The 9,199-nt window shown below is 36.2% G+C and overlaps 1 protein-coding gene across 1 annotated transcript; it reads left to right on the top strand.

Annotated features, from left to right (window-relative positions):
- The first annotated feature begins 2,777 nt into the window (after nucleotides 1–2,777).
- LOC150110606 (ferroxidase HEPHL1-like) lies at nucleotides 2,778–4,427 on the top strand. Its single transcript, XM_090402659.1, has 2 exons — nucleotides 2,778–3,012; nucleotides 4,201–4,427. The coding sequence occupies exons 1-2, from the start codon at nucleotides 2,778–2,780 to the stop codon at nucleotides 4,425–4,427; spliced, it is 462 nt and encodes a 153-aa protein (XP_090258785.1).
- The last annotated feature ends 4,772 nt before the right edge of the window (nucleotides 4,428–9,199 follow it).

The raw sequence follows: 9,199 nt of genomic DNA, 5'->3' as shown, positions 1-9,199 counted from the left end.
AAGAAAGATATCTCAATGTTTCTCAAGTTCCAATGTATAATTTCGATTATTGTCATGAAACCCAATGGGGACAGTGCCATAGCAAAGAGGAATACGTTGAGCACAAGCGACCCACTGGGAGTTTGAGAGTTTTGCGTTTATTTTCTACTTTGTATATTTTCCTACAATTAATTAGGAGAAATATGGCAGGAGAAAAGGCAAAATACGAATTTTGCCTTTTCTCCTGACCTATTTCACTCTCATCATGCCACTAAGATAAATGTTGCAAACTTACTCATCTAAACAAGGTGTTACAAATATTCAACCATCAAACATTACCAGAGAGTAACGCTTTACTCGAATAGGCTTTAAAGTTAATATTAGAACTAAACTTGAAAGTAGATTTTCCTAAAACTAAATGACTTGTGAAATCAATAATTTTAAGAAATGAACATCAATAAATCTCTTATGATAGGTGTCCAAAATGTCTATCTTCTACTTGGATATATATCTCCAGGCATCGTAATATTGCTTGAGTTGTGTTCTCTATCACTACTGGTCATTTCAATGGAATTATTCGTCTAATTCATATCAAGTTATCATAAGTTGGATGCCTTGAGTCCTGTGATTTATGGTTTAGGAATGTAGTTGGCATTGTCCAGAATTCCTAATGTGGTTCGTCTTTATCCTTATCCTTAGCATATTCTAAAAACTTATGTGATCCCAGAAGCTGTAGTCTAAAGGAATAAGACGGGAGATTTGAATGAGGACTTTGTAGACCAAATTTGGGATATTGTAAAGGTTCAGATAATCGGAAACTTATTGGGAAAAATGCGGAACCGTTCCGTCGTCATAAAAATACATGCTTTACTAATAAAGAAGCAATCTCCAAGAATCGCAACAGCAAGCACTCTCATGAAAAAACTGAGGTTTGTTTTTTTCTCCAATGAAACAATCGTTGAACGATCATCCATTTAGTTACTAGCGAGTCCACAACATACTTATACCGAAGACTGATATGAAAATTACTTTCAACTGTTGTATGAGATTTTAGTCAAAGAATTATTCACTCCATATCGGGTAAGCATCGCTTCATTGGTGAATAAAGTTTAATTTGAAAGCATAAGAATTTTCGAGTATCACGCTGTAAAGTGCGGATATTTACCAACTTTTAGGACTACCTTAAACTGCTCAAAACACTTTTTTTTTTTTAACTTGGTGATTAAAACCAAGTTCTGATATAAAACTAAATGATCCGATCCAGCTTCTCGAAGACGTCGATGTACATCAATAAAAATATGTTAGTTAAGGAAAGTATGATCAGAAAATCGCCATCGTCATTCCTAAACAGCAGCTATTGTATTGCCATTAAGATAACCATAAATGGAATGGAAGCCATCGTGCAACTCATTTGTAATCTTAGTAAGTATCTTTTCAATTAATACGGTAAAACACGGTCAAATGAAAGACACGAAATGGAATACACACAGCTAGGCAGCGCTGCAGTTTCAAGAGACCTAAGCCGGAATTCACCTTATTTTGCAACCCATGATGAATCGATTCATGTTAAAGTAAACTCTTGTCAAATCACTCAAGAAAATTTTCCCTTCCTCAGAACAGATGAAAGAAGAATCTTTCTTCCAACAAGCACTTTTAATGACATAATACTACGTTTGGAAAAACTGAACCCCCACTAACCTTAGTTATCCATATATATAAATACCGGACCAATTAGTAGCGGAGGCAAAATTGAAATTATTCAGCTTGCGAATTTGTAAAAGCAATTAAGGAAATTTATAACAAATTCGCAAGCTGTAAAAGCAGTAAAATTTCTTTACTGTTCGAAGAAGGCAGGATTGAGAAATGTTGTGCCAGGGACACAAAGGTTTGGTATGTGTATCGCAGATATACACACAAATAGTTAGAAACAAGAGTGAACCTGTGACAATTCAGTATAGTGAAATAATCGCAATTAAATATATTTCGAAAACACGAATAAAGAGAAAAGATGTCCAGAATTGCAAAGAGTTATTTAGAGATTTCGAGTTGATAGGACTTCCAAAGCCAGTAAATGCTGTCCTACCTCAAGAGCTCATGTTTGGGTCTGCCTTTAAGATCATTTTATCGGATAAATTACATTTTTTGAAATGTAATTTATCCGATAAATTACATATCCGATTTATCCGATAAAAATAATAAATCCGAAGAATGTTATAAGAGCTTTTTCAACTGCAGGTAAGTTAACTGGTCTCATACTGCCAGAATTTTCTTTCAAACCTTTGGATTTTTCATCCCGCAAACAGATAAACTGACTATGAGAACCAAGGAAACATCTGGCCAGTTGTGGTTTGTTTAAGGCCTGCTACTAGCAGGCCTTGAGTTGATGATGAAGATTCATTAAAAGAGTGCATTACACCTACAAAATATCATTAAAAGTGTTCGTTACGGCGAGCAAATAAATCCGGAAGACTTCATAACAGCTTAAGGTCAATTTTAGTTCCTTTTATGTAATCTTCTTTCCTTACAAAAAATGATTGAACACTTTTATGAAATCAGTACCGCGAATAAGCTAAGGGAGACAATCCAGAAAATCTATTCCATGTGACCAAACATGGAACTTTTTGTTTGTTTGGTCGAAGAAAAGAAAAAGCGGTAGCTCACCACTTTTCGTCTCACTCACTTTTTATGAAAATCATCTGTCATTTAAATAGATTCCGCATACTCTCCAGTACCACCAATGGGATGCAATTCTGATTGCAGCTCACTGATATTCTCTTTTCAGATATGAAGAGTTGTATATGGAGAAGTCAGACGACCCACTGACAATTGGTCAGAAATATATGAAAGCAATCTTAAAGGAATACAGCGACAACACATTCCTTATTGAGAAGCAAAAGGAACCATGGCTTGGAATCCTAGGACCGCTCATACAAACAGAAGTGGGGGACGTCGTGCGAGTGTTGTTTTTCAATAACGCTTCCATTCCGGTTTCTCTACATCCGCATGGAGTCAGGTATCAAAAGGACAACGAAGGTAAGTTCGTGTATTGGTTTAAAATGATTTCATGTTGTTTTCAGTTCAATTATTATGTGACACGCATCTGTATTTCATAATATAAAAGCTTACTGTATTTTAAATCTGGAGACACTTTAAACATCTCAATACATTCAGTGACTTGGTCATTTAAGTCAAAGATTCAAACTTGTTCCTTTATTTGATCGTAACGTCCTCCACCTACTGAAAAGAAGAACCAGTATACGTTGCTCTCCTTCCAGAAGACTTGAAAGAATGGCCGAAGTTGTCGGAAACCTTTTCTTCCGTAAAACCGACGTATTGGCTTCAATACCAATGAAGTTTATTTCCATGACACGCTGACATTTATAAACTTAATTTAATTTCTTGGTGCTAATTCCAAACAAATAAATTAGCCCTCAACTAGATCAAATAAGCTATTCATGTCTGAATAGTGCAATCGGACAATCCTCTTTATTATGCACTTGAAAACGTAACAGGATTTTTTTTGGACAGCCGTGCATGGCAATACAGTAAACAAAGACCTGTTTTCAATGTGCTAATGCGGTATTAAGTTTAATATTATAATGATAATCAGTGTGCATAGAAGTGGAAATCAGACTGCTTTGAGTTATGTTTTTATTGCATGCAGAAATACAATTATAACAACACGAATGGGAGACGTCGTTTTGACCCTGAAACAAAGGGGATAGTTCTGATTAGTCTCAAATATCTCGTGTGTGTGTGTGTGTGTGTGTGTGTGTGTGTGTGTGTGTGTGTGTGTGTGTGTGTGTGTGTGTGTGTGTGTGTGTGTGTGTGTGTGTGTGTGTGTGTGTGTGTGTGTCCGCGCGCGCTCGTTAAGCACCAGTGCTGTTAGATACAAGAAAATAAAAAATAAAAGGACTTAACCTCGTATTTAATCTTAGCCATAACTGGAATATCAATTTCTCGCTGTTATTATTATTGTTTAAAATAGGCAACTACGGCTACCAGGCCATAGTATTAGCCATAGTCTCTTATTTGCATGCATTCTCAGACTGGTTTGCCTGCTATGAAGAATCAGCAGCATTTACAAGAAGAAAAACCATGCTACCACCACATGAGACCGGCTAACTCAGTTATCTCGTTGTCTCATTAACTGTATCATTACTATTACCAATATATCACCATCCTTCTGTTAATTTTTCTCAATCTCTTTTTCCCCCTAAGGTGCTCTGTACGAGGACAATACAGGTTACCTGGAGAAGGTAGACGATCGTGTTCCTCCTGGTGGCCATGTACAATATACGTGGTTTGTCAATGAGCACGATGCTCCAACTGCCACGGACCCCGATTGTCTCACATGGATGTATCATTCCCACCGCCTTGGAGAAACAGAACTTCATGCCGGATTGCTGGGACCTTTACTAGTTTGCAAACCCGGTAAGTTTCATTGAGTGAGCGCTTGCTATTCCAGATTTGCCCAATTCACTTCCAATATTGTATTATGATTTTTAAATGAAAGAAATTTATAAGAACTGAAGAAGTAGTTGGCTACCCTTACCATAGTAATGTTGCTGTTCCAGGAACTTTGTCCAGACCGAATATCGACCGACGTTTTGTACTTGTGTTTATGAACTTTGATGAAAACAAGAGCTCATACCTGGAGAAAAACGTTGCCTTTTACACTAAGAAACATTTCTCGGCAGAGGAGTTGGAAGAACTTAAACAAGACGCAGTCTTTAAGGCAAGTAATTGATTATTGCATATAATGATATAAAAAATATTTCTCTTTCTGTTTTGGATACACCATGTAAGTGTCTTGAACATTCGAAACTAGCTCTATTTCTTAACTGAATAATGAGTAGAAAAAGTAGTATGTGGTTGTTTAAAAAAAAATAATAAATAAGTAACAAGAACTCGTACAGGGTGTTCGGGATAAATTTGACAGTTTCGTAAGGAAAAAGAAAATCTTCTTTGTATCTATTAAATTTAATGAATTGACAAAAAAACATTACAGGCAGAGTTAATTACAATACTATCAACAAGATTTACTCAAAATAACCACCATTAGCATCGATCACAGCTTCAATTCTGCTTCGGAACCTCGAACAAGCTGATGCTACAGTCTCCCTGGGAAGGGCCGCAAAAACTGTTTTAATTTTATCCATTAACTGGGCTTTTGTATTACTGGAAGTGCGATTGGTGTCTTTTTCAACTGCGCCCCATACAAAATAATCCATGGGGTTAAGGTCTGGGGATTTTGGAGGCAAAACATTTGGACTGGTGAAGTCGTAGAAATTTTCAGACAACCATTTTTGACTTTTCCCAGAGGTGTGGCAAGGGGCCGAATCCTGCTGCCATACATACGGCCTACCATTGGCTACCCTTGTTATCCAGGGCTTGACTACAGTTAGCAACTCCACGAACAAAGCCCGAATTCCAATGCCAGGGTTCTTCAACACCTGTTCCTGCAGATTTGCGAGGAATTCTGCTGTACGAACGCAATCAGATCGTCTGCTAGGGATTTTTCTTCTTGCTACATCCTCGTAGTCACCATTGCAAGTCTCTAGTTCATGCCTGATTGTTTTTACTGTATTCAGGGAGCATTGGGCAGCAGTCGTAATATCCTTATTTTGATGGCGGGCACGAATCATCATGATACAAGTTATTCTCTTCCATGATTCAGGTGGGTTCCAGCTATCCATCCTTTCTGACATCTTGTATGTGAATGAAGAAGGGTCCAAACTTTTAAATGAAGAGAAGTGTGTGTTAATACATGTAACTTACGGAAAAATATAATTAATTATAAATATGTCAAATTTATCCCGAACACCCTGTATATGAAGGGCTTTATTCCGAATATGAATGTGTGTGTGTGTGTGTGTGTGTTTCCACATAGTCCCCACAGACATTTATTAATTTGTTTCTCATTAGCACTAAAGCACTTAGCACTATCAGATCAGCACATCTCCGTCAGCTGCAGTCGCTTGTCAGTTAGATATTCCTTTATTCATCCGAAGAATTGTAAATCATTGGGCGCAAGGTGAGGACCTTGCGTCGAGTCGTCCAGAACTTCCCATTATAAAGAGCCTTTAGATCCTTCGATTAAAAGACACTACGCCGACGTTAACATGTTTCCTTGATATACTTTTACCAATGGAAATGAAGTGAACTTCTGCTTTCATTCTAATATAATCACTATGTGTATCTCCACATATGATCAGACTTCTAGTTGTCCCTTCATCTGGAAACTGATGAAGTCCATTTGGCACTATCTTGTAATGATATGAGAGAATAGCAATGCAAATGATTTTTTGCCTATTTAACTTTCGTTCCTCCCCCCCCCCCGCAATAAATGATGCGTTTCCACTGGCGATGGGCTGTCAGTTTATATTGGAAAGTGTTATATATTCATACTTTTATTTTGATTTTGTTCCTAAATAAAATATTTAAATCGCTCGGTTTCATAAAGTTAAAAATGCAATTAACTTATAAAAGAGCTGAAAAAATTCTAATTAAGTACAAAAAAAAAAGTTGCTCTGATCCCATTCTCAAGTCAAGTGAACCGTTGAATAAATAAATAAAATAAATAAAAACATTTGAATAACCTATGTGTCGGCTAACACCAGTTGTTTTGGAAATAAGGGCACGCAGACTGACACCAGTTCGTGATAGAATGTTAACTTGCTGGCGAGCATTTGAAAATAATTTTATTACGTATGCGTGTTTAAAATAATTAGGCTTTCATAGTATTAACTGATCCATCAATATGAGGTATTGATTATCTTAGCCAGCTCGCATTAGGCAAAAGTCGACGCCACTTGGCCATACAGGGTTGTGACTGACATACGTAATAAGTGTTTTTATATTTAAATGGATTCCGACCAACCTATCGTTTTTGGTCAGGTTCATTGCATTGACTTACTTGAAATATTTTATCAAATGTTACATCGCTTTTCGTGGTGAAAGTTAATGTCTCGGTAAAGTAAATTGGAGGTATTTAATAAAAGGCACTTCTGAAACGCTTCTCATTTCCTCATAACATTATTAGCATTGCAAATCAACAAGGACGTTCTGCGTTATCCAGAAAATTAAACCTCACATCTCAGCACCCGTGCAGACTAGAAGTTATCTTATTATTAATTTTAAACAGCATTTTGATAAATCGACTATAATTTCGAGTTCTTTCTTAAGAGGAGAAAGTATAAGATATCGAAAGCAAATGCTTTCATTTTTTGAAAAAAAAAATTCTTCCAAGATATCAGATTTATTAGCGAAAATATAATTCAGTCAGCGTTACAATATTGCTTTCATTTATTTAAACTTTATTTAAATGAATAAATAATAAGTTCTATTATTGTTGTTGTTGTTGTTGTTGTTAAATATTTTAAAGAAAATTTATTTAAACGTTCTATAGACATTAAATAAATCTGAAGTGTATTCGCTTACAAAGAAGCTATTTTTTTTTTTTTAGCGACCCAGGTAGGGCCCTCAAATTAATTAAATTTCTCCGAAATAAACTCAATTTTTTTTATCCACGGTTCAATCAAAATACAGATCGATTGTAGAACGTACACGCGACGTATAGATAAATAATATACCAGTCAGAATTAAGAATTATCAAAATTAATTAATAATAATAATTCTTTAACCTTAAATTGGATAATAATAATTCTAAAAATTAAGATTTAAGAATTAGTTGTATCAAAATGAAGATTAAACCCATTTTAATGATGCATAGTCTGCTTGCTATGAGAAGCAATCATTTAAATAACTACCCGTAAATTATTACTTTGTATCAAGAGATGAAAGTAGGAATGAGAGAAGAGCAGGGTAATACTCGACATTGTGTGATATCGAAGAAAGGTATGAAATGATTATAAAGCATTCATAAACTGCTCAACTTGTAAGAACTCTGATAATATTTTTAATATATACGAGGCTGGTCTAAAAAGTTTGGCTTCAACCATAGATGGCAACACTATCGGCAAGATTTTTTTTTCTGAGTTGGTCATAAGCATCTATGTGAAATTGCAAGTCATTCTATCAAGTGGTTTGTTCCATACAGCTGTTTGGAGCAAAAGTGTTGTCTGCATCCCTTGAAATGGCTAAAATGAGTATCGTGCGGTTATAAAATTCTTTGTAAAAGAAGATTTACAGCCAAACGAAATTCATTCGAAGTTCATAAAGTTTATGGGCACTCTTCTCCTTCGTTTTCGACAATTAAGAAATGGACTGCCGAGTTTAAACGTGGCCGTACTAGACTTGAAGATGATCCACATGAAGGACGTCCAAAAAGTGTAACAACACCAAAAATCATTGATCAAGTGCACGATATGGTATTGGATGACCGCGAGTCAAAGCGTGAAACTTTCCTGCTGAGACTATCGGCATTTCAAAAGAACGTGTAGGATATATTTTGCATGAAGAATTGCAAATTAAAAAACCTTTGCGCAAGATGGGTGCCACGCTTGCTCACAGCAGATCAAAATGCACTTGCGTGAAAATCTCTGAACAGTGCTTGGAGCGTTTTAACAAGAATAAAACTGATTTTGTGCGTCGATTTATTACTATGGAAGAGACCTGGATTCACCATTACACACCACAATCCAAACAGCAGTCAAAACAGTGGACAGAAGCCGGTTGTTCAGCGCCAAAGAAAACAAAGTCGGTTCCATCAGCAGTAAAGGTCATGGCATCGGTGTTTTGGGATGCTAAAGGCATTTTGTTCATTAATTATCTTGAAAAGGGTAAAACAATAACTGGGGAATATCATTCCGATCTTTTAACCAGACTAGACAAAAAAATTCATGAGAAACGACCCGGTTTGCAGAAGAAAAAAATCATCTTTCATCAGGACAATGCACCTGCCCACAAAGGTGTTTTGGCAAATTAAGGGACCTGTACTATGAATTGTTGGAACATCCACCCTATTCCCCAGATTTGGCTCCCTCTGACTTCTGTCTCTTCCCACAACAAAACTCTTCCTCGCTGGTCAGCGTTTTTCTTCGAATCAAGAGGTGATTGCAATTGTAGAGGGGGTATTTTGCAGATCTTACTGAGAACCACCACAGGGACTGGATAATGGCGCTGGAGTGTCGCTGGAATAAATGTTAGTCTTAAATGAGATTATTTTGCAAAAAATAAAAAATTTTGAAATTATAAATTCGTTTTTTCATTGTTAGGCAGAGAACTTTTCAGATCACTCTCGTATATATATATATAT

This window comes from Typopeltis vanoorti, chromosome 1 (assembly GCF_054136105.1).
Source record: "Typopeltis vanoorti isolate ZY-2024b chromosome 1, IOZ_Tvanoo_1.0, whole genome shotgun sequence".
In the NCBI taxonomy this organism is placed as follows: Eukaryota; Metazoa; Arthropoda; class Arachnida; order Uropygi; family Thelyphonidae; genus Typopeltis; species Typopeltis vanoorti.
The sequence above is the reverse complement of the archived record's forward strand: the minus strand, read 5'-3'. Positions and strand labels throughout refer to the sequence as shown.